Source organism: Perca fluviatilis, chromosome 17, assembly GCF_010015445.1.
Source record: "Perca fluviatilis chromosome 17, GENO_Pfluv_1.0, whole genome shotgun sequence".
Taxonomy (NCBI): Eukaryota; Metazoa; Chordata; class Actinopteri; order Perciformes; family Percidae; genus Perca; species Perca fluviatilis.
In genome coordinates, this window is record NC_053128.1 from 17,701,155 (window position 1) to 17,728,276 (window position 27,122).

Genomic DNA, 27,122 nt, shown 5'->3' on the forward strand with positions numbered 1-27,122 from the left:
TGTGTGCGTGCGTGCGTGCATGTGTGTTTGGGTGTCTCTGCATACTCATATTCAGTGCAAACACATTGGGTAAAAATCCCATCTTGACCATGGCCCATCAGCTCTTTTGTTTCACCTGAAACACTTAAATCTACAGTATCGTCCATCCCTGACCATCTTACTACCTCATTTCCTTTGCAGGTCTCTGTTGCACCTCTTCAAATAGATAAACTGTCAGGCAGACTGGCAGGACTTTTGTTTATCCAGCCTGATGGCCAGCTTTACCCCCCGCCTGCTTTACCCCTCCCCCCCCACCCCCAGCATCAGGTCCTAGCATAGCCCAATGTACTTGAGATTGTTCTGGATGATCACGTCCGTGACAGCGTCGAACACAAACTGGATGTTGCTGGTGTCAGTGGCACAGGTGAAGTGCGAATAGATCTCCTTGGTCTCCTTGTTGCGGTTGAGGTCCTCAAACTGCCGTTGCACATAGACAGCTGCCTCCTCATAGGTGTTCTGACCTTTGTAGTCAGGGAAGCACACTGTCAGAGGAATGCGTTTGATCTTCTCAGCCAACAGGTCCTTCTTGTTGAGGAAGAGGATGAGCGACGTGTTGGTGAACCAGTTGTTGTTGCAAATGGAGTCGAACAGGCGCAAGCTCTCTGCCATGCGGCTCTTTGCAGATGTGGAAAGAGAAAGGAAATAAAAAAGAAGATCAGACCATGAGGAAACTATTTTACAGCTCAGAAAAATGTAGTGTATACTTTGAAGCAACAGCCCAAATCAGCCCAATTTATCACCCAATCAGGCAACAGGCAATTAGACCATGTAAGGCAAGAATTAAGGATGAAAATGAAGACAAGATAACTGACTGACTGACTGACTAGCCAAAAGTACGGCTTCTCTGTTATGTCAACAGAGACTTGAGACTCAGACAGATGAAGACCTGCGTTTGAACTCTCACACTCTTCTCTGAAACATCTGATTACTTCTTTTTACCACTGCTCTCGTTCTCCAAGTCCAAAACTCTGAAACGATCAGTCACATAAGATATGTGTCAGTTGTTCTTTTATTCGTTACAGAAAAATCTCACTATTGCGAAGAATAGTTGTAAATATTGCAATAATTGTGATTTATCAACATTTGAATGGATCAGGTGGAGGCATGGACAAAGACTCTGTCGACCAGCTGTTTACACTGATGACAGACTGTTTTAACCTTCTCTTCTAAGACTCTGCCAGTGCACCATAACTGCTCTGGCTCTGTAATATTGTTTTCTTCATTCAGTTTCATAAATTAATCTTAATAAAGGTCCTCCAAATGTTGATGCATTATTATTTTGTTTTTTTAAAGTTTTAAATAAATACGATAATAATTTGTAGCCAGAAGGATCACATTGGGTGTCGCATTTCTTTTCTCCAAAATTAATTATTAAGATTTGTTTACCAATTCTATTATGGAAATCACTGATGTCTGTCATGCCTTGCAGATATATGAGTTAGTCATAAGATAAGGGAAGAGTATGGATGAGTAGCAGCAAGACATTGCAGCAAAACCAAAATATTTGTACTATGTTATGTAACTTGTCATCATCATTTAGCATTTTTTAATTTGATTCCACTACATGCAGGACAAGACATTTCAAAAATGTATTAATTATTTACATTTAATTTGCAGAATGGTAAAATATGCTGGTTTTTGTACAGAAGAAAAGGTCTCTGTGTATCTGTGTCTATGTGCATCCATGCATGCGCTTCTGTACAGTTTGTGCTCATGTGACGAATGTATAAGAGAAGAAAATGAAAAAGAAAGTTGATCTGTTCATGGCAGCTGCTGGCATGTGGCGACTGGCCAGTAGCTTGTGACTGGGAGGTTGTCAGATGGAAGACTGCTGTTTAAAAGGTTACAGAAACAACATGGTGCTCTGAGCAAATCACAAGATCTGCACAGCATGAAAAAAATATACTATGTGGAATAGCTAAAGGATGAGACAATCAAACTGCAGATTCAAAGTAAAAACCTGATTATTCAGTGTTGTACTGTGAGTGCACATTTTTTGGGATAATGATGAAAAGGCTACAGTTATGAGAAACCAAAGTTGCAAGCGGCTAATGTAGGTTAAACACACTATGGATTATGTGGAAGTGAACATTCTTAATATTGTTATTAGCTATCATATTAATAGCACCTCACCTCCTCCTGACAGAGTAGTCCAAAGGTGCAGGCCTTAATTAAGCTTAAGTATTAATGAGGAAGTTCAACCCTGTGTCATTGCTTTGTTTCCCATAAATACAAATCACTTAAGTGTGCTGCCACCCCTTCGTAATTTATTAAGGTTCATTTTAAATGTCACAGCCTTACAAGAAAGGGTGCTTTGCTCATATCTAATGAGATATTTTCTCTCACATGTCACCGTGTTTTTGGCTGCTGTATCTGAAAATGACATTATTCAGGCTGCTCCCTTTCTGCTCTCCCTCTCTGTTTAACAACTAATGTCTCCGTTACCGTGGGGTTTACATTTAAAAACAAACATAAACACATTACAATTTTACATAATATTATTCTTGTGCTAAATTCTCATCAAAATCACATTTTTGATTATCAGCTAAGCACATTTGAATGACAACTGTGTGTAATTGTCTGTTTATGTTGTAGATTATGTCCAGCGGAAGTTCAAATTTGCTGTATCTTAATTATTTTATAATATGTAAGAATATGGTGTGGATAATACAAAATAAGTATCATCCACTATCATCTAAACCTAAAATTATGACAATAGCTTTGTTCTATAATGAGGCATATGGTGAGACTACAGTAGTATGGAGGAGCGATCTTAATACTACATGTAACATGGATCGTCGTGTGTAGCACGACGATCCATGTTACATGTAGTATTAAGATTAAGTATAGTAAGTATTAGTAGTATTAAGAGTTTTTTTCACTTGGTGTGTCCTTGAACAGTCTCATTCCGTTTCCTGGAAAGCTCTTTTTCAAAACACCATTATGTCATATGAACAAATTCAATTACATGATAGTAATGCCTTTGATAACCCATTAGGCACTTAAGATGCTGTAGCTGAGTGAGGGAGAATGTTCCTGAATGCATTTTGATACAACAGTCTGACACCTTCCTCTGTGCTTCTGAAGGGACGAGATGTGATTTAAAGTCACCGTTCAGGGAAACTGTCATTTTACATTCAGATCAGTTCATATTTGTTCATATCAGTCGTCTTTCATGTGACAGGTAATGATTGAGACAATAGAAATAGAGCTGACACTGCAGTCAGAGTCTGCCTTGATGTTTGGCTAACACAAGCTTAAACAACCTAACCTCACATCTAGGCTTTTCAGTTGCTTTTCACTGCAGTTGCTGAGCCTCAGCAATTGCACATAAACCTGCACTACGCATTTATAACAATACCCCCACAAACACTCATGCAGGCACACAATACATACATGCACATATACACCTCATATCTATTCTTTCCAGCAGTGCTGTTTGTTGTAACCTTCTCCGTCCTCTCCCCTTCTCATCCTCCCTTCCCTAGTCACAGCTCACTGTCAACAGCGCAGGATTAGGAGCATTTGACTGGCCTGTTGCTAAGCAACAGTAACCAAGGCAACAATTCATTATCAAGACAGGGATGGGACAGGGAAAATGCATCAGGGAATGGGTTGATGGGTAAATGTTGTACTGTAGTTATTACAGTGTATTTTCCGTCTTGTGTGAGCTGGTGCATTGAAACTGAACCGGTGTCTATCTGGTCGGATGGAGTTTGTTTTCTGCTTGTGTGACATTGTATGAATTGCTTTGAAGGTTTAGATCACTAAGATGATCACTGGACACAACAAAAAAAACAACCTTTTCTTCTAATGAGGAACCTTCAAAGCACTTTCCGTAGCCATTAATCAGTGATCATTATACATACGCATGCATGTAAAAACTGATGATCAATGTCTCAATGAACACTGAGCTTTGCCACATTTGGGCGTATCATTCAAATTTCATAATCCCTGTTTTGTTGTTTTCCATTAGATAAGACATAATTTATTCAGACATGCTCATTAACAAAGCGCTGTGCTACAGTGGTTCTAAACTAAGAAATAGAAGAGTCAGTCAGAGTTGCTCTTGAACTAAAATGGATGAGTCACCTCTGGTCCTTGATTGTTTCATCTCACAAAGGCTTAGTTCACATAACTTAATTAACTGTTTCTCATGCATATATAAAAGAATACATTGAACTTATTGACTCAGTTGTGTTAGCGCTAAGGTAAAGAAGGTCATAGATATCTTTGCTGGCAGGTACACGTTGTGCTTACATGAGGACAGGAAGGTCTGCTAATTAGATGTCAGCGTTTTTATTGAGTCAAAGAGTAAATATCACTGATGCTGGAGGCAAGTTACCTTGACTGCTAACATTACAGCTCCCCCTTAACAATGCAGGAATTGGATTTTAGTTATAACACATTGATACCATTATTGTAAAAGAGCCATGAATTAGCAATCGACGCATATGCCGTACAACAGCTTTACTGCAAATGTATTCAACAAGGTTTGAACATATACATGTGACATAGTTCATGCCTCTACAGTGCCTTCTGATATTGTCACAGCTGTTAAATCTTATTTGTGTATTGTACAACCTACGGTAATAAATATGAATTTCAGGTTAGGTTATTTTGTTAAAGGTTAGCATAAATTATCTTGCAAAAGGTTACGGCAAGGATATGGTCATGTTTTAGTTTTTTGTCGAACAATCTGTTGAGTCTGCACAAGCCGTACAAGCCGACTTATATGAAATATGTACACATTTCCCCTGCTCTAGTTAATTGTGATTGGTTTTCTGGTATATTGAAAAATGTTGCCTTGTCTGTGTTTGGAGCATGGTAGCCAACATGTTTTTTGCTATTTAGACAGCTATTAGTATGTTAGAAGCATGTTTTCTGCCTAATATACTGTAGGCTTCTGGATATATTTGAAGTATTTTGTTTGTAGGTATTGTATTTTGGTTTGTTTATTCTAAAGGAATAATATTTTGTCCGAATATTTGCTGAACGTCTTTTTCTTTTCTTTTCTATACTACTGTAGCTTATTTGTATTATTCTTTCTTTGCACCCGAATCAGGGTCAGCTTAATAACCAAATCCTTGACCCTCACATACTACTGAGCTTCATTCCACGGAGCACCTAACCTTAATCTTAACTTATGCTTAACCCATTTTAACAGAAACCAAATTGGGTTTCACTGCTGTTATAATCGCCATCAACTGATGTATTGTGTAAAATATGTAACCAGAGACACATACAGTACACGGATACGAACTCTTTCTCACATTGCAGATGTATTGAGCATGTACCATGTGTTAGGTAACAGCTGTTCAGCAGTGTTGTGTCAGCTGACAGTGTTTATGGAAGAAGGCGGCTCCAAAATGCAGGAATTTACCGAGGAGCCTTCTGTAGATTTCGAAGGAACCACAGCGACATTCCTGCACTTAATCCAGTAACATTAAGATTAGGTGTACACACATAATGTGACATTTAAAATGTCTGCTGCATTATGCCGTCTGCCTGATGGTCCTGTAGATTTCTGAGGGTGTGGCCTACTGTCCTGTATGACCACCATTATGTGGTTTGTATGCTAGTACAGCCTCTCTTTAACAAACCTGCATAGGGCTTTTGTATAAATGTTCAGCCTACATTATACTACAAATGACTGTAACATCTAAAACCACCTACTGAGCAATGTAATTGCAAGTTATATAAGGTATAGCCTACTATTTTCAAGGCTGGCTTCACATGTGCCCTACAAAATGTAATTATTTTCCTACTTTCTTGACTTGATGATACTTAACAACGATGTGTTTGTTTTAATGTCTTGGAAGTCATGATCATACGATTTTGGTTTATGTGCTATTGCCATCAATATGGTGTCAAATCTGCACTCATTGATTTTAGCATAATACACACACACACACACAGCATTTTAAAACCAACTTGTTTAAACCAAAAGATGTAAACTCATTGCTAACAACACAATAGCTAAAAACAAGATTTAGAATGTTCGCTTCCACATTTTCTACATGTGCAGTAGAGAGAGACAGGCAGGTGACCATGGAAAAGTGAATTAGCTGAAGGACTTTGTTGGTATGCAGTTTTTGCAACTGATCCACTAGTAGTTAGTATTTTATCAGTTGTATGTTCTCATCAATCATTTTGAAGTACAACTATTTCATGTGGCTCAGTGGTTGGCACTGTCACCTCAGCACAGGGTTAGCTAATAGTACTGGTGACTAGATGTGATAACATCAATCTTGTTATGGAAAATACAACAGACAACAATGGCATATCTTAAACACTTCAAAGTACATCTTATGCCAAAATGTACCATATGGACTCATTCAGCTGGTCTGGTGAGTCTCCAGTGCTAATGCAGTTAATGGTAACATAAAGGCAGGATATTTGTGAAATGGTTTCACTTGAATCAGATAAGGCAACATGTCACAGTCTGGCCCCTTAAAATCGCAGCCAGCATTATTGTCAGTACTTCCATGTCAAAAGTTTGAGCTGAATAAACCCTGGTGGTGTGTCAAATAGATCTTTAGTTTAGCTTCACGTGTTAAAACACATACAACTGTAAAGGCATTAATCCAACCACATCGACCATGAGATGTCAGTATTTGCAGAGATCTTATTGATAGTTGGCTCTGAAGCAGAATGGCTGCTCTAATTTCTTTCTGGTACTTTCGATCCGTTGCTATCTTCTTCCTCTCCTGTCTTAGAATAATAAAAGTTGTTTTTTTCTAGCACCTGTGAACTCCCATTGCTACAAAGTGCCTTCACAATCTGCTAATTCTCACAGGTACAGCCTCACACTTTATTCTGTGAACTCAATTAACACCTTACCGCATTTTTCTCCTCAGACTTTATTTTTAACCTTTAAAACTAATTGATTTCATGTTCCAACTTGGCACCATGTACTCCGTTTTATCCGGGTAACCCATGAGTTATCAAGCCAGTTCAGTTACAGGAATGACAGCTTCCTCTGTTCTCAAGTTATTTCTTGTGTATAAAGAGGTAAACATGGATACTAGATACTTTAGGAAAACAATGTGAGCATTCCTATGAAGAAATAAAAAAATAGCTAACCCTTAGTTGGTCTAGACTGCAAAAGTAAAATAGTATCTATTGTTGACCTTCCATTATCAAAAGGCAGTTAAACAAGCAATAACTACCTAACTATTCCAAAACACTCAGATAACAAAACAGATATGTTATGGATAGCAAATTGTTCAAATTCCACAACCATGAAGGAGCGATATCAAACACCGGGTCACTACTCTCTTCATTCAGACAGATTTGAAATAGCTTCGCTACCACATTAAAGCAAAGTGAATGTGTTTTACCCATGTTTTCAAAATCAGTTCATTCATGCCCCCAGCCAAAGAACTTTGGATAAGGACCATAAATTTGGATAAGGCTTTCCAAAACAAAACTGAATGAACTGTAGAGGAATTACAGTAGGTAGTACTATTATTTAGGATGAGAATGAAACGATGTAAAGGGTGCAGCGGGTGGTCCTGGATGCCCTGTGGGGATATTAGGAAAACTACCCTCTGAAATTATGTCTTTTACAAATATCTTTTATAAATATCTACCAAAAAAGGGAAGGAAAGTTTTTTCCTGGCTTGTGTGGCAAACCTCCAAATCATTCATGCAGCCTCTGATCCCTAAATTCGGGTAGACATTTTATTTTTGCACAGAATGAAAGTTTTACATAGTTGCATTCAGTAGCTGTAGACCTGAACTCAAGGTCCCCTAAGTAGTCCACATAGTAGAATGAACCTTAACACTGTTTGTTAATGTCTATTTTCCTACTTTAAACGATAAGCTGTTCAGCAGTTTGGTGGTTTACAAATCTGTCAGTGAGTGTGAATTTAATTTAAAATGAAAATACAGACGTGATGTGCTTGATCTTAATGAAATGCTGGGGAAACAATTATATTTCGAATCCCTAGTTGTTAAAGCTGAATTCAATGTTCAAACTCTTTCCTTTGTTTAAATTATTACTATTGAGTTAATTAGAAGTAACTATCAAACAGCATTTTTCAAAAATGATTTTGGAAATACCCCTAATTCATTTCAAATAGCCACTATCTTTAAAAAGTGTTTTGCAAATGATATGTGTATGGCGTAATCAAAAGAAAAACATGTAATCCCTGTATCTGTGTAACCACAGCATGGTTGACGACGGGGATGTACAGAGAGGAAATGACACAGCAGAACAGCCATGTGTTCTTTTTGCTTTTCAGAACTGTGAAACCGTTTTTATACATGTATTACTTGTCTGGTAGTATATCACACCATTTTGTCTTTTTTCACTATATGAAAAACAACTCATATGGTAAATAAAAGTATGAAATGAATATTTTCTTAATATTTCTAGATACCAAGATTATTCGTATCTAAGATCATTGCAGTAAGTCAGATATCTCACATAAGAGATGTTTTCAACACTTGAATTATCTCAACCCATTGTGAGAAATAAATGCTGCACATCTTCTCACGAATGGTGTCAAAACTTAATAAGAGAGCATGTTTGTATAATATGTGCTAATTGGGTGGATTTCTGTCTCGCCCCTCTCCAAACTGCTGTGTTAGGGGGGAATGGCTGCTCATGCAAGCATGTGTTAGCGCATACATGTCTCCATGTGCTTACATTCACTGTGGGCCCATTAAACAGATTTTTCTTACCATCTGGTTGTCCTCATAGAGTTTGAGGTCATAGCCACTTAGCTCGACACAGAAAATGATTGCAGTCACGCCCTCAAAGCAGTGGATCCACTTCTTTCTCTCTGAACGCTGTCCACCCACATCTACCATCTTGAAGGTGAGCTCCTTGAAGGTGAACTTGTTTTCCACAATGCCTGTAGTCATGTCGCGGGACCGTAGGATGTCCTCTACGGTTGGGATGAACTCAAGAGCAGAGATGCGGTCCAGGTCATTCAGGTAGTAGGCAGTGTTGTCCTCTAAGTGGTACTCGTTGGATCGTTGAAAGCACTCCTGGACCCCTGAGTCAGCCCACAGACGTTTCATGACCCCCTGCAACTCTAGAGTGATCTCCCCTTTGCTCTCAGCCGGCCCTGTGAGGGCAAAGAGCTGCACGGCATCGTAGGCGCGATCAGGATTGTGAAAGTCGATCTTGAGGGTGGTGAGGGCGCGGATGATGCGGGTGAGCGAGTCGATGGCATTGTACAGGATGAGGGGCTTGTACTCCTTGCAGGCGTCCAGGTTGAAGCCTCCGCTGTGGATGATCTTCATCTGCTTGACAATGGTGCTCTTGCCTGAGTTGCTGGTGCCCAGCAACAGTAGCTTGATCTCACGCCGCTGCCGTTGACTTTCTGAGCGCAAGTGGCGGTCGATTCGCCGCGAGCGCCGCGCCGCTTCCTTCTCCTCCGAGCTCTGACGGCATCCCATGGTCCTCCTCCACGTGGTGAACACAAAGGAACTCGTTCTGCTGCTTGATGGGAAAGCAAATTATAACGAAGTGGTGACCTAAAAGGAGTTGGTGGAAGAGTTGGAGAGGCTTTTCACTAAACTTGCTGGTGAAGAGGCAGATACAACTTCACAACAGACCAATTTAACACTAGACAGGAGAGCCACCACACAGAGGAGTGACTCAGGAGTATTTTGTTCTTTTTGTTCAGGGGCAGTCTGTGAGTCCTGTGTGGGCAGAACCCAGACTTGTGGGATGCCCACACAGCGCCTGGCACTGAGGTTGGACTGCCTGCTGAAGCCAACAGAGCTGGGGTTCATAGCAGGGGCTCCCCCTGAGGAGAAGCTCTGGAAGAGGGCTGGGAAATGTTAAGCGTGTATCAGTGGACAAAGTATTAAGGCTTGATGCGTGTGAATAGCAAAACCGCCTTACTCTCCTCCCACATGGCTCTTTTGGTACGTTGCCTTTGTGTAGCTTCTGCAACCATCCACCTCAGTTCTTCATTGGCTTGTTTTGCTTGATCTTTCTGATGAAATCTTTTTTGCTTCTTCTGTGGTGGGATATCTCCCTAGCAACTGAAGGCCTCCGAGTCTGCCAATAGATAAGACAAAGAAGGGACATGAATAGCATGATTAAGACAAATAAGAGCAGTTTCATCACTTTCCATCACATAACATATTTGGTAAAGGAATACTTTAACATTTTGGGAAAAGAAATGCTTCTCTTGGAGATGAAAGGATCAATACCATCAGTGCCTTAAATTAGGAGCTGGAGCCAGGAGGTAATTAGCCCAGTTTAGCATTGTAGCTCCCTCCATAGTTTAAAAATATGTTGACCATCAAGCTCACGAGTTAACATGTCTCATGTTTGTTTAATCCATACACAAACAGGTCACCTGGTTTGTTGCCATTGTGCTTGTAATAGAGACCAATAGAGAGGCAGACTTGCTGTTTGCCCCTGCTTCTAGTCAAGCTCCACACGTAACACAGTGACATGACAGTAACACCAATTTTCTTAATTTAATTGAATAAAAAAAAAATGACCAAACCAAAATATCACATTTTATACTTTATTCATCAAATCTAAATTGACTGAATAGCAATGAAAGCATATATAGTCACATGCATATAAACCTGCACTCTTCCCATTCAACCATTGCCATGCTACCTTCTGTATACACTGCCTCTTCAGATTTCTGTCCCTTACAATTGCACACTCCAACTCCCTCCCTCTGCAGTCCTGTGTTACCATAGACCCTGAACCAAAGTAATCTCAGCTGTCCACGCCTACCCATTTAACACCACAGCGCGCACACACACACACACACACACACACACACACACACACACACACACACACACACACACACACACACACACACACACACACACACACACACACACACACACACACACACACACACACACACACACACACACATACATTAATTATATACACAATCAAGGTCAAACAAATTGAGGTGCATTCGCATAGAAATAAGCTGAGATAAACTTCACTATTTGAAAGGAATGGATGCAGGATTAACATGATAACATGTGTTTCCTCAGCATCTTCCCCTATTCATACTTCACCACATCTGACTCTCCTACTCTCAGAGCTGCTCAGCAAAAAAGCATCATGTGAAATGCTTATTTACTATCACAGTGGACAATAACAGGCTCAAGCCTGCAGGTGCCTCTCACGCTTTCATACCATTGTAAAACCCTTTCTCCTTGCCCAGACATCTGTGCCGTTATCCTTAAAATTCTATACTGTGTGATCAGAAAAAGAAGAATATCTGGTTTCATACTGCTCCTGCTTTGATACATTTTCTGTTCAGCAGGCAGCACTTTTACTTTAATAAAACAAATTCTAATAGAATTCTAAGTTTGGGGACATGAATTCAAACTGTCTTACAGTATGTGATGAATCTAAAGCAAAAACAAATTTGGAGCAGTGAATGCCTGTGGGATTTTGTGATAAATAGATGCACATTGAAACACTGCATGCTATTGGCTGAGTAACAAATGTGAAATCATAATGTGGCCTAGATTTGTTGGCAAAACTATACTCTGCAGAACTCTCACATAGAGAGAGAGAGAGAGAGAGAGAGAGAGAGAGAGAGAGAGAGAGAGAGAGAGAGAGCATTTCTCAGAGCTCAGTGAGTGAAGTCCGCTCTTCAAATGACTGAGAGGACAAACAGAGCAGAACAAAGCCATAACAAAGCATCACAACACAAACAGAGTGGAGAGCATTGTTTCCTGGCTCCAGGCACCTGACTACCCTCTCAAAATGGCATAGCCAGCCAAACCGGTTAATGCACATCACTGATTTTGAAGGCCTATGAAATATAAGTTGTGTGTAAAATATTTTCTATTTCAGAAATATGCAGCACTTGCATTTCCACACTTTATGAAGTCATACCACTTTAGATAACTGCTAAGGAATTAGTGTGCCAGCAGTGCAAAATCAGTGTATAATATAATCACATTCAATTTGGTTTTGGCCATTTCTGCCTTTATTCGATAGGAAAGCTGAGATATGAAAGGGGCGAGAGAGGGGGGAAGACATGCAGGAAATTTCACTTTATGAGTTTTTTTAACATTAATATGAGTATGAGCCTGCCTATGGTCCCCCAGTGGCTAGAAATGGTGATAGGTGTAAACCGAGCCCTGGGTATCCTGCTCTGCCTTTGAGAAAATGAAAGCTCAGATGGGCCGATCTGGAATCAGCTCCTTATGAGGTCATAGGGAGCATGGTTACCTCCCCTTTCTATGCTTTGCCCGCCCAGAGAATTTGGCCCGCAGTCAGTACCAGATCCGTGCCGCCTGCACGATCCGTTCTGTGCATGCGCAAGATGTTCGACATGTTCGACACTACCCGATCTGTTCCACGCTAGCCTCCACCGGGAAGCTAACGTTAGTTTAGCTAATAGTTACCGATAGGTGATAATAGCGGTCTGCCGTTAGCCTCCACAGGCAAGCTAACATTAGTTTAGCTAACGGCTAATTTGGCTAACCGCTAGCTGATTGTAGCGGTCTGCTACTTTAAAAGACCCTAAAAATAAAACTTGAAAATAAACGTTAACATATATAACAGCTGTTACGTCAGTTCTACTTTACTTGTGCTCATTTAAAATATAATCACTCAATACTTGTCTTTATTGTTATTACTGTAAAGTCTTAATTTAGCTGTAGCCTGCTTTTCCCATTAAGTTTGACTTAACGTTATTTTAGACTGAATCTAGCCGTCGGGTAGCGGTTAGCCTATCTCTGATTTTTCTTTGTTGTACTGTTTGGTTTCCATGACAACAAAAGTAAAAAACAGAAAGAAATATACCTAATTAATTTGTTGATCATTTTAGGGAAATATCATATTCACAAAGCCAAATTTAGTAACTCTAAACCTTCTTTTACTGCTTTTGGTAAGGAAACGGAACAGTACATTAAAACCATCTATGACTCAAAAAATAAGAAAGCTGCTAAAACCATTGAGTTATGCTCTATTTTTAATGTATTTATTTGAAACTCCCCCTGGCTCTGCTCTTGACTAAGGAAAGCTCATTGTGGGACTGGCTCTAGTGGCTGTAATTCTGCACCAAAGCTGAATTTCGGGAAAGAGACTTCAGATACAGTATAAGGGGACCACTAAGGCCTATATAAAAGCATCCAAAAAGCAGCATGTCATAGGACCTTTAATAATTTTACCATAACACAGTGGAACGAAAGGCCTGTAACTTTTAAAAAATTTTAACAAAAAAATTAACAAAAGTTAATAAGGAATGTGCCAACAGGATATAAACATGCTTGCTCTTCTAATTCAAAATTGAAATAGCTGTAAATGCAAACAAGAACTAATAACATACCATCTCTATTCCACATGGTGCCTACAGTGTCATCACCTTTACTCAATAAGGATACATTTCCAGGCTTACCTCCTCTGGTAACATCTATCCTCATATATCTAAAACCATCTTCCAAAAAACAGTGTAGTGAGGACACCTGTGCTATCACACAGTTGGCTCTGGTACAAAGAAGAAGAGACATGTCACTTTAAGAGTAAGTGAGTAGAGGTAGAGCCATGGGGGCCACAGAGAGAGGCCAGCGTCTCGATGCATCATGAGGCCTGAGGTAATGTGATAGACAAGATTAGACCGAGCCTGGTCACTCTCCTGCCTTTCCTTCACAGCTCCTGCTGCACACTGCCCATTACTCTCCCAGGTGCCTATATCCTATTAATAATTTACCATGCTGCAAATAATTACAATCCTGCCCTTTATTAGAGATGAGTACATTTAGTCACAGTGTGTTTCTGTTATATAATAAATTCTTTCCTGCTGCAGTTGTTGAGTCCACAAAATGCTATTAAAATTGGGGTCAATCAAATTAGATTGAGTGGTGATTTTAATCCATCAGAGGCACAGAATGTGTTATGAGAAAAAATTATTACATGGTATACAGATGCCAGTGTGTTTAAATAGTGTGGATATTTGTAGCCAATTAACACAACACACACAAGATAAGAGAACCAGGTAGTTGATTTTATTTAAAAAGCCAGAAAAAACACATCTTTTAAAAAAAGAGGAAATGAAAGAGAAAGTATGCTAGTCTACCCTCATCTGGTTGCAGACTGAGTGAGCACATCACCAGGTAAATTGTGATAATGAACTTCCAGGCCAGTACAGCCATTATTAAGCATGAATATAGAACATTCAATTGTATTTCATAGCAGCTATTTTAGAGAGCTACACAAGCGTGCTAAATCCATTATGTGTTGCTGTGCAATCAATCTCACTGTGTGCCGCTGAAGACACATGACTTGAACTAAATTAAATTAAACCACATATAATGTCAAAAGATAAATGAACAAAAAAAATGCATGTGATGCTCTGAAGCAGTGTTTTTTTTGTGTTATGACTTCTGCTTGTGCTCAGAGATGAGGAAGACCAAATGCAAAAAAGTTATTACTTTTATGAATGAAAAGCAAAAGTGTGCCATGTTAAAAGAAAGGGGAAAGGCACAGGTGCCCGTTCAGTCATCTTGTAATGCTTTATGAATGAGGCATGCGGTGTGTGTGTCAGAGCTGTGGTTAGCAGGCTTGCATTTAAAGACGGAACGGATGAGGTGTTCCAGCGAGAATAAACCTGCTGTGGACAGGCAGCAGGAAGAATACTGCACTGCATAACTGTCATCTTCAACAGGGGACCAGCAGGCAATCACGGTTCCCATTTATTAACCAGTTACATCAAAACCAACTAAAGCAAGAAAATAGCCCATTCATCACAGCTAAACAGGCCAAGGACTTTTGAACAGCAACCTGGGGACTGGCACCCGTGTTCAGACATGATTGTTGAACATGTTGAACTGTTTGCCATTGCCATTTGACTAGTTCAAGAGAAAATGGCGATTATGGTTAGTTGTTATGGTGACAACACACGCCAGTGGTGCGGGAAAGTGTGTCACACTCACTAGTTTGAGAATGTCCCCATGCTCCCCTTCTTCCCCTGCCCCTGTTTTGCTCGTTTGTCGCAAAACCTCACCTCAATGAGTCTGTGGCTTTCTCGCAAGTTGGTTTGTACTGAAGTTTATGCAGAAGTTAGCCTGTTACAACGGTCACAGTTCTTTGCAATGGCCGCTGCTCTGACCATCCTACTATGTTGAATGTCCCTTCTACTCTTATTCTATCTTTATGGTCGAAACCCTGTATATGGCTGTGAATGGTTAAAGTACTAAATGTTGCTAAATTGTTACACTGTCACACACAGTCGGTGGTAGTGTCTATACATATATATATATATATATATATATATATTTTCTTTTTTTAAATACAGGATAGTAACAGGATAGTAATTCTGAACAATCAAGTAATGTTATTGACTGACAAACTCCTAAACAAATAAGGGGAACTTGTTTGGTGGGCACACAAACTAATATATAGCATAATTCCTGTTAGTTAGACTGCAGCCTGTGCTCACTTTAAGGCTGCAATTTGTCAAGATGTATTAGTTTTTTCTCTGCAATGCGAGTTAACTTTGCATCTATTCATCTATTTCACAAACGCTTCATTGGTGACCAACGCTCTTGGAGTTTTGGGAATAAAATAAGGCCACTTTGTTCATACAAGCTTAGGCACAGTTTATATTACACGAAATCTTCAGTGTCTTATTTTCACTTTCAGCATTTCTTGGCATCTACCGGCAATTTGGCAACTGTTTGTGCCTATTTTAAAAGAGCAACAGCCAATAGGGAAACTTCATTACTCTACCAAGCAATGGTGTAACTTCATCACTCAATCACTCAGTAAGTCAGGGACAGAGTTTTGCATTTATAGGGTTGGCCCCACTTTGTTGTGGTCCAGCCAAAAATAATGTTACATTCAGTATTCTCATTAGATTACATTACACAGAATAGGCCAATGTAAGGCAAATTTAACCTTGACTATTCAGAACAGTATGGTGCTATGGAAATGTGACACTTTGATGACTGCACAGGAATTCATATCCATTTGCCCCATGAGTTTGCAGACCTACTGAACTTTTTGTGTCACCATAAGTCATGCATCAACAGACTTTGCATTGTGTAGCAAACAAAAATATTATATAAATAGTAATAAAATGCACAGTGTCATCTCTGTCTTACTGATGTTGACATTGCATAAAGAAGTATTGCAGCTGTTAGACTCCCTCCAGCATACTAACATACAGTACATGCACACAGAAAACAAAACTGCTCACATGCCTTATGATCAGCTGCACAGGTCTTATGCTTTCTCATCAAAGGCAGCTGTTTTAGTGGCTGAAAGGTTGCTTCCTGATTCTGACTAGCTTTCCCCTGGCTGTCAGGCAGCCAGAGGAGGAGCCAGGGAGGTTACTGAAAGACTTGAGACTGTCTGGTCAGTGTCACATAATGTCAGAGCTTTACTGGAATCAAGCAGATTGATTCTTACAATAATATCCGAAACCCCATGAGTGAAACAGTAGCTAATCCCCAGATCTGTGCTAAATCCTGCTACTGTGTCAAGATTAAGCAGTTAGAGTGAAACTGTGATCAAACCTCTTTGCCGATTGTCCATACAAACTATATGCAATTTAAAAAAAAAAAAAATCTTAGATTAAGAAGTGTATAGACATCAGCTGATAAAAACAAACATCAAAATAGCCTTGTGAGATTCCTGAGATGGAAAGTTGCCCTCCGAGCAGAGACGAAGAAACTCTGCTGGAGAGACATTATTCATTTATGTGATGCCACAAAGGCACTGAATAAGCAATGCATTAGTGAGACAATATCAGGCGATCAATATGCATGCTTTCCTCAACTACAGTTGTCTTCAACAGCTTATACAGTCACCACAAGGTCACAGATAAGACTTGTATGGACAGAGCTGACGTCAAAAAAGTCAAAAATGGGAATTTGACTAATAGTTGATGATTGCACTAAAAGGTCACAAATTACTACATGGAAAGCTTTAATTCCCAAATGAAGGCATATATAACAGAAAATCTAGTAAACGGATGCTGGGGCAGACTAATCCTCTTTCAGATAGACATGATTGTTGGCATTTTTTCCACACAGGGCAGTGATTTGAAATGTACCAGGGAAGAACAGGCAATGTAAAGATTAAAATGCTCATAAATGGATTTGCACACATGAATAAGGCTGCTGATCCTATAGGTGCAGTTCAGGATAAATGGGTTTGTGTCGATAATTTGGAGCTGTGTTGATGTTATTGAGCTACAGCGGTGCATCAGCACTACTGACATTTCCATGGGTGTTAGCATTTCTTTAAAAAGGATGAACATTTTAAACTCTGTTTCAACTGTCAACAGCATCACAACGAAAACATATATCATATCATCTGCAACTGCAAAAAAAGTTAACATAAAAACGGCACTCTTGTGTGACACCTACAAAAGTAAATCACAAAATAATTTCTTTGTGATGGTTAGATATTGGATATATTAGCACTGCTTGGTTAGGCATTGACAAAGCAATTACAGTGTTCAGGCTGTAATCACTGGAGGTTTTTAAAAATTAAATCGGGAGCAGACATCTTCTAGCAGCTCTTGCCTTTTAATAAAACACTGTAGCTGTAAATATTCCCAGGACTTCCAATTTACAATTTGCTTATTTTGAAAGAGATCAAACCCCTAAGTATTCTTTATTGCTTTGTGCCTGATTAATGGATCAACAAATGGAACCAAAATTGGATTCACCTGCAAACAAACAATTTTACTGTTTGCTTGAACTTAATCAAATAAACCAAATTAATAAAATTAGAATAATTGAAGAGAGTAAGATAACAGTATTGTGTCAGTAGCATCAAGCAAAAGCAACAGATTACAACCTTGCAAGAATTAATCTAAAAGTACAAGCCTTTCGTTCGGGAACAAATATTGGATTTTACTTTCATTCTAAACAAAAATTCCATTATAGCCTTAAGTCATGAGTTTTCAATCTTTGCAGTAATAAGCTAAATATTGTGGACCAAAACGTCTTTGTGGTTGATGGGCTGCACATGAATCAAATTAAGTCTTTAGAGCTCAAACTCACTTTAAGCCTCAGGAGTGAGATAGCCATACGAAAGTAATCTGTTGGCATCATAGTGTGAGTTGTATCTGTTTATAGTTTGTATGTGAACATTGTGTGGACATAATGATTATGGCCACTTACAGATTTCACATTGTCCTTATAATATAGGCCTACGTAACATTTTATTATTCAATTATTTTTATTGGTTTCTTCTGAACGAACAAGAAACACAAACATAAACAATCATCCCACAACATCCACCCCTCCCTCCCCGGAGAATGGCGAGGACAGACAGACAAAAAGTACCACTATGTAAATATAAACATACAGAGGCATAATTTGTCGTGCTTATATTAATAATGATACTATGGTATTGAAAATCAGTTGGCCTCGACTAAGTCACAAAAAATAAAAAAATTCAGGTAGTGTTAGATATCCATATTAGAATAGGCACAGGTAGGCATCAAGTGACGTGTAACATAAAGAGCATAGGATACATGTTGTATTTGAGTAGCTCTTTAGTAATTGTTTGGGGGTACATTATGTTCTCATGTACTGTATGCACATGAGGAGGAGATTATATTTGCAACACAGCAACAAAGTGCAGCCTCTAAATTGACCATAGAGCCGAATCAACACCTGTCTGACACATTGTCAACAAAACTAAAATTGACAAAGTAAGGATTTATCGCAGGGTTATTGTATTGAACCACATTATTTACAAGTATACCTTATAAACTGGTGCCTCGTCGTATCTTGATTGGTTGTCATTGTCAATATTGACAGTGTAGACTCAATTATGAAGAATGGAAAAAAAGAAACAGTTGATAGAGAGGACATATACATATAGCTAAAATATTATTAAACTCTGTGTAAACTTGAGATTTGTAATATTTCACCTGCATACTGTATATCTGCACATAACATGTAGCAACTTTTTAAAGGGCTGCAGTTGCAACTCAGAATAACCAGGACATTTCTCATAAAATAAATTATGCCATAACTACTATGTTGTTAAAAACATTTATATATTTTACAGACAGCACCATTGACAGCTAGGAGCAGTAAAAGTAGTTATATAACCAAACCTTTTTTGTATAAGTACTATTTAATCATGCTCTCTTGTTTGTGTTCACTGACTTATCCCAACTCCAATCTACTTGAGGAGGCCTACTGCCTCAGAGTAGAGCCGAGAGGAGTCTTAAATCAGTTAGGCTAGAGCTACTGGAAAGAATACTGGAGATGTTACCAGTCTGGCAAGGTTTCCAGGAATTCCTACATCTAGCAGCTAACACTGCACACCATGGGAGTTTTTGATGAAATGGAGCTGGCTACTTTTGTGATTATAACATTAATCTGTCAAAATCCTTTTGCCACCCTAAACATGGGAACCATGAATAAATAAATAAAAGGTCTGTTGTCCTTTAACTCCTTTCAATATGCCTGATAATCTTTTTACCACACCGTATTTACTGTATGACTAGATACATTTGTTCTAACCAAGAACAAATAGGTAATGGCATGGTGAACTGATTAGTAATAGTAGCAAACAAGGTGGATGTATTCCAGTTCCAAAGTCCAAATACAGAAACTAAGATTGACTTACTGTGATCAGTATTGAATCACAGTACATGCATGCCAGAAATCCAGCTCCACAAAAGAGTTCATGTTTATGGTGAGATTTCTGACTTTCCAAAGGACATAAAGAACTGTAAATCATAGGTGGGCGATCTGCTGAATGTTTTTTTGTGTCTATAGACTGGATATACTGCAACAGTATCATTTTCGAATCTGGGACAGAAGGCAGACCATCAATGTCATGCTTCTAGCAGCAGAATGATAGATATATGTCCTGTAAATAACACTGTATCATGTGATGCGTTTGAAAAAATATACTGCCTTGTTGCTAGTAAACCGAAATACATGCTTTTACTGTCTCTTCATTAAATAAATGAAGTCTTCCAACCTAGAAGGCCTGTTTCTGTGTGATGAGTCAGAGCTTTGTGGTTGCCACATCCTAGGTCAGAATCATATGAGATATAGGTCGCAGGCAGAGTGATCATCATCATCACTTTTCAACAGTTTTCGTCACTTTATGCTAGATTTAGCATTTGATCCTAAAAGAGCTGCATCCGTGCTAGCCTTAATGTTCCTACAATAATTCTGTCTATTTTCCAACACTAAATTTTTTCTCCTTGTATGTAATCTGTTCTTTGAGAATAAATTGGACTATAGAATAAAAATGTAACAAGCAGGGGACCTTGTCTTCAGGCTGAACAAGGTTAACCACATTTATGCAGTAAATACTTATAGTAAAACAGTATTTTGTGTTTTGTATTTTCTGTTTAATTGTTTTAAGGACCCCCTCGAAAATGAGATGATTCATCTCAAGGGGTTATCTTTCTAATAAATACTTTGAAAAAATACTTTGAAATACACTTTGAAATGGTCTGTCAAAAAGTCTCAAGAATGAACCTGTCAGCAACTTTGTCTCTAGGATTTCTCAACAAGAAGACTCCTGGGGGAAGGTGTCTAAAAGCCTCTAATGTCAGATAGCACCTTCACTTCAAATTCATGTGCCATTCAGTGGCCACTTCCCTACTTCCTTCACTGAACTCATGCCTTCATTTTGATTTGACTACACACCTAGCATCTTGCATGGTTGTGACGCTATCATGGTGACAAAATCTGTCCGCAGACAGACAGAAATATAGACACAATGTACTCAAATCCTCTTCTGTGTTAGTTTCTGCTACAGGTGTCCCCAGGACCACCCACACACACACACACACACACACACACACACACACACACACACAGACTCACAATTTGAAAACAATACCAGGATTGCGGCTGGTAAATTAAAATCAGGGACCATTATTTGTGCTTGCAGTAAAATGATCCTCCAGAGTCTATGATCAGAACTCCATCCATGGCAACGGTCTGTTATACTTAGCAACAGTCTGTAGAATGCTGTGACTGACCAATTGAATTGATTGAATACAGAATTGAGTATTCAACAAGGCTGTGTAATAAAGTAAATATTCAAACCTAGTTATTGTAAACTCCTAATTTATTTCTCACAATTGTTTGTTCAACATTTCGTGCTATCACTTCATGTTATCACTACCGACATGCTGTCCTGAATGTGGCCTTCAGAGAAAGATGCCTGTATACTGTACACATGTGAGGACACTACTCATTCATTATGGAAAACAATGATGGGCAGTGTTCTCCTCTCTACTCCCCAAAACAGTGGGCTGTTTAAAGGGTGGAGATGGGATGGGGGAGGTAGGTAGGGGTAGGGGAGGGGGAGGGGCAGTCCTCTCTATGCTAGATGCTTTTTTGTGATAATGTTCTGTTTAACGTTCCTGATCTCAATGGCTGTGTTCCCCCTTCTCAAATCCAGCGGGTCACACTGAGTCACAAGGCCAGCCAGTGATGACAATAGCATGTTTGTGCACAGGCTGAGCTATGGGTAGGCTGTCTGATGTGAAGGGATAAGATGGCACAAAGTGGACACTAGAGTCTTGTGTGCGTGCGTGCGTGCATGGTGTGCCCGTGCGTGTGTGCACGTGCGTGTGTGCACTGGTGTACACGCAAGTGTGAGTCGTTGGATATCTATGTGTTCAAATCTTTTGCTTCTGGTGTGCACAGATATTTTTCTGCTGTCATGGAGATAACTTCTCACACGATAGCGTTTATCACGTAGATCAAAGCAATTCAGGTTAGTATTATGAGCTGTCTATTCTTCATTCAAACACCCCATCGTTATATTAATTTGGGTCATGACAGATAAGATAAACGCTTTCTGCAACAGAAGGAAATTGTGGGTAACGAACACTTTCAGGCTTCTACAACCCACAGACATTATCTGCAGTTTCTCCTCTGATAACTGCAACAGGAAAAGGACTAAGAACTAATTCATCCTGCAGCACATGCAACAGCCATTAACCAACCCTTTCAGCACTGTAAAATATATGCTGTAAGAGGCAGTGATGAAGTAGATGTAAAAGGAATAATAAAGAGGAAAACATCTTACATAATGCAGTGAGGCAGTTTGCCCTTAAAGTGATTTTGCAAGATGTACACCTAATGATGAAATCACCATCCATAAAAAAAGCCACACCTATATATTTTAATTCATTTCTGTAGCCTATAATCTCGCTATATTGCCAAGCCTCCAACAGATGCCAGCCAACAATCCCAGCAGAGTTGGACTGTATTGTCTTTACAGGATGAATGTGTGGGGAGATATGAGAAAATGTCACCTGTTCAAACAGGGAAAGGCCATTATACTGCATGTTAAACATTGGAAATCTGAATTGATTTCTCTACAAGACCACAGCAGTGGACTGAAAGAGTCACACCACCAGCTTCTCTCCACTTTCAGGTATTTTCTTGGAAAGGCAGACCTGCATGCCCTCATCAAAACAAGCTAATTGTTGTGCTATAAACTTTGATTTATTTTGGCTGTACTCCAGAAAGCCTGAAGTAATATCGCATAATGTACATGTAGATAAATACATGTAGGCATGAACACACACTCCTTTCATTTCTTTCAGTATAGACCAACATCCCTCAACAGTGGGTAGCAGGCCATACACTCCCTCATCATCCCCCCCTCCCTCTCTTCCACCGCCTTGTTGTCATATGACCACTGTTATGTGTGTGCAATGGAACACAAAGTTGCTCTGTTTGTCCCCTCGGCTTTGCCCTCTCAGATTTGAGTGCTGGAAGGAAGGCTCTCTCACTCGCCGGCCTCAGGAAAACAGACAGGCCCCTGTATGTGACTACCAGCAAAGATTAGAAAGGAGGGCAAAGAGAAAGAGAGGGATGAATTGAGCTGACGTTATTTCATGTAACACCCAAAGATAACTTAATCCTTACTCATTCAAATAGCCCCGCCCAAAGATTTTGTTTGATTCAGCTGACAGCTTTCCTCACTGATGCTTCACTGTTAAGTCATTTATTAGTCCTCTATACGTCAGCGCCTGTCTAAAAGAAATGGCTGCCAAACAGTCTCTCACAGCCGCGTGGAGATGACACTTTGTCCCATTACCTGGCAAGGATTAAAGAACCCAAACAAACACAAATGCTGAGCCAGCTCAATCAGAGCAATGCCCTGTCTGAACATACAGAGTGACAAAGCAGACCTGAACTTTATGTACACGTTATTTTCCTCGATGGTTATATTATAGGATATTTATTGACTCTGTAAGATTAATTTGAATGTTAATTTTCACAACTACTAAATGTACAAGACTCGTGGTAATTCGGACACTCCCTCTCCAGGAAAGAAGTGACATGTTAGATTAATCATTTTATTAAATAGGCTGCCGAGGGAACTACTGTACGCTTGGCCCCCTTGGTACTTAACTGTAATAGAGCTGAGTTTAATTGTCCAAGTCGGCTGTGTGCTTACCTGAAAGGTTAAAGATGGCTAAAAGTGCACTGGACGGTGGCATTGGCCTCCTCAGTGCAAGAGCAACTACCTCAATAGCCTCTGTCACTTTAAAACCCAGTCTGTCCCTGCTGTCCCCTGCCATTATGTCACCCAGTGGAGTGGATGTAGGAAGTAACAAAGGAGGTGGAAGGAGGTCAACTCAGCATAGGTTTGGTCACACTATTGCTCTCGTTTTATATGCATAAAGGTTGCTTGAATGGCAGCATAGTGCATTAATAACCATTGGAACAAAGAGAACAAAAACATTAGCTGTTGATGCTGTTGGAAGGGGCTTTATGCTTAATTTATTCTGATGTGTATTCTACTGGTTTAAGAATTAATGTTGCATTTTGTGTATTTGGCTTAACAAAACCACTTAGTCAATATCAGAGCAATTGTATTTTTTCCAATATTAGGATAAAAAATTCTGAAAAAGAGTATGGTGACATTTTTCAGTGTGTACGCATATGTGTGTGTTTGTTCGTATAAAACCTAGCAAATGTCCATTATGTAATGTATGCGTGTGATTAACCTTTATATTTTACAATGGACCTCCTCATCCATCATTTCAAAGCCAACGCCATCAGTGACCTCTTGACATTTTTTGACAGGTTGCAGAAGAACTGACATTTTTGACGAAATAATTAGGGTTGATTAGAGCTTTTGTCACAGTGGATGTAATCTTGGCTCGTCTTCTAGTGGTCAACAAGTGACTGTAGTAGTTGGTATTAAGAGGAGAACAAGATCACACCTGGACAAAATCATCAAAGACACTCAGAATTGTGGGTGCAAAACACAGACACCATCTTACCTGCAAAATGTTGTTTGCATGCAAAACATATATCGTCATGCAACCAGTTCTGACTCTGGCTGTGATATTATAGGCCACCAATTGTTTTCCTCACAGTAACTGACATGGAAGCAACATGCATCTTCCCTTGAAATGGCATGATGAAGAATTAAGTATCTGCACATTTTGGTAACCACCCTAAATCACAACTCAGACCCTTTGAAGTTTTATAGAAACCAATACTGCTCTGATTGCACTGACAACACTACATCAGTTTACTGCGCTTTAAATCATCTATACTTGAAAAACACATGGATGTTAATTCATTTGACTTATCAATAATGGTCATATGATATCAGAAATAAATAAAACATGATGCACCTTAGCTAATGGTGAGTTACACATCCTGAAAAAATATGGTTTGTTTGCTGCAAAAACAAATTATCTGAATTCCAATCTGTCAGCAGTATACCATGACAGCGATCAATATTCCTATCCAGTTATGCGTTTTCTCACAAACCCCAATCAGGCAACATTACACAGATTTAGCAAAAGTATCAATATTCCTGATCCATTTTGGTATCATTAGTGCTAAAGAGATAAAGGCATGGTGGAATTTATCCTCCATCTTTGCGTTTGATTCACAGATGTCTTCGGGCCTCGATGTGAGCTGCTGCTGGAACTATCACAGACACATCCAGCATTCTTTCAGTGTCACATGCTCAGAAAAGTGCTGTCTTTCTACCACCATGAAATTATCACGGTCTTCCCCCGTCTCTTTCATCCAATCTGTTCCAAATCTTCTCTTTCCTTCTTGCTCTCTTTTGCTCTCTGCTGCATCAACCTCCGCCCCTCTGCCCCATCTGCCTCACTACTGTTAAACCCCCCCAGCCCCTCAACCCCTCCCTGCACTAGTTCTCTCTCTTTCTCTCTCTCTTTCTCAAGCATGTAACATAAACACATATACAGTATGCACAAATACATATGTTCTCCTGATGCTGCACAACAAATTACAACCCGCATTGAAAAAAATACAGTAACGCTCTGTAAAAAATATGAAATTTGGCTTGTTGAAACTAAAACAAATCATATTGTTTTACTCTCCCTCCCTCTTTTCCCCTTGCACTCTTTCACAAGATTTACATTCATAAACGGACACAAACAGACACGAATTAACCAATAAATCCCTGCTCGAGATTATTAATGAATGCCGATGTAAATTTCCCATGAGAACAGCTGACAGAAAGCTTCACTGGCAAATCCTACAACGTTCCTCTGCCGCTGTCAGGCCACAATTTGCCTGCTTATTCCAGTGCCAGTGAGCTCCGCGGGATTTGACCACCTCACACTGCAAATTCACAGTCAATGTCTTACAGTACGTATCGTGTGCTTTTACTCTTTCATTTGCCCTTTTTCAATTTCATAGCTTATGGCCTGGACAGAGCACAGACACATACACCGCAAACCCTGCAAACACACACACAAACACAAACACACACACACACACACACACACATATGCATCCTTTACTTGTCCAACATACAGTAATTACATGAACTTATCATTGCGTTCAGATAAAAACATTCTATAAGGATCGAGGATGCTCTGGGGAGATGATGAGTCAAATTGCAAGCATATGATAGCAGCGTCCGTTGGCACAGAGCAGGCAGGGTGGAGGAGGGGATTGGACAGGCTGCCTGCCTTGGTGCCATCTCTGTACATCACCTTCCCCATTTTATTAAGAAAACACATTTGTCTGCCATAGAATGGCTTAAATGAAATAGCATCTTGCTCCTTCTCTGTGTCCAAACAACTACAGCCTTGCCGTGATTGTAGAAAAAAGCTTTGTGTCTGTTTCAGAATAGTCAGTCTTACCGTGTTCACAAGCCAGCATCCATTTACAAAGGATACTGCAGACAAGCCCTTGCAGGGAGAGAAAGGCTCTGTGCAATCCACCTTTAGTCCTGCTGCTTCATTTTCATATCTTTGTCATATTCACAGGTTCACACACACACACACTCATGTACATCTCTCTCTCTCTTTCAGCGCCACTCTGTCTTATTAACGTCTGCGTTCTATATCCTCTCTTGTTTGCTCCAAGGCAGTTGAGACACTGCAGCGATGGGGGTGGAGGGCGTGTATATATGTGTGCGTGTGTTTGAGTGTGTCAGAGACAGAGGCAGAGAGAGGGAGTGCAGGACAGAAATGAAGGGAGGAGTCAGCAGGGATAGAGAGAGAAGGGGGAAATGGTCAGGATTAAATCATGAGAGTAACAGAGAGAGACAAAACAGGCTCTGATGGGGCAGCTACATCATCTAGTGTATCTTTATTTCATGCGTTAATGATAAAATATACATTGGCCATTATGGAAATGAGCCCTGCCCGCTAGAATGGAAGTGATACAGTGAGTAGATCTGTTTCTTAAGTATTATATGCTTGCTGACTGTCTAGCAGCAGGATTGGTTGTGATTTCATTGATGACTGAAAAAACATACAAGATAGGGAGAGAGGGAGGAGGAGGAGGGGACTGGAGAGGAGAGGAAGGGAGGGGATGGGAGAAATGACGACAAAGGAATGGGAGGGGGATTGGACGATGGTGTAATGCGCTGTTTCCGTGCCAACTGTTTCTGTGACAGTAGGACCACTTCCTTTATTGCTATTGGCTATAACCAAGAACTGATAGATGCTCGGACAAATGAGGCAGCATGCCATGGGGTGTGAATGGTATGGGTGTTTTATTTCTCTTGCACTTCTTTTAAGTCTCTGGGAACAACCAAACAAATAACATGGTTTGACTTACTGCAGCCTCAGAGAACACATGCATAAACACATGGAAACGTAATGATTGCACTGCTGGAGCATGATGTGAATTATCGCTTTGTCATT

General features: G+C 39.7%; 1 protein-coding gene across 1 annotated transcript; it reads right to left on the reverse strand.

The window, feature by feature from the left end:
* Nucleotides 1-291: 291 nt before the first annotated feature.
* On the reverse strand, nt 292-26,384 carry gnaz (guanine nucleotide binding protein (G protein), alpha z polypeptide). Its single transcript, XM_039779924.1, has 3 exons — nt 26,112-26,384; nt 8,731-10,063; nt 292-654 (listed from the first exon to the last, which is right to left on the reverse strand). Exons 2-3 carry the CDS (start codon nt 9,451-9,453, stop codon nt 310-312), a joined length of 1,068 nt encoding a protein of 355 aa, XP_039635858.1. The 5' UTR covers nt 9,454-10,063; nt 26,112-26,384; the 3' UTR covers nt 292-309.
* Between the last annotated feature and the right edge of the window lie 738 nt (nt 26,385-27,122).

What these genes read in the sequence shown, in the direction of transcription:
- gnaz (XM_039779924.1), bottom strand. Translation starts at nt 9,453, where the DNA reads ATGGGATGCCGTCAGAGCTCGGAGGAGAAGGAAGCGGCGCGGCGCTCG. An exon ending in TCTATGAGGACAACCAGATG is followed by an intron (nt 655 to 8,730) that starts GTAAGAAAAATC and finishes ACATCTGCAAAG; the next exon opens with AGCCGCATGGCAGAGAGCTT.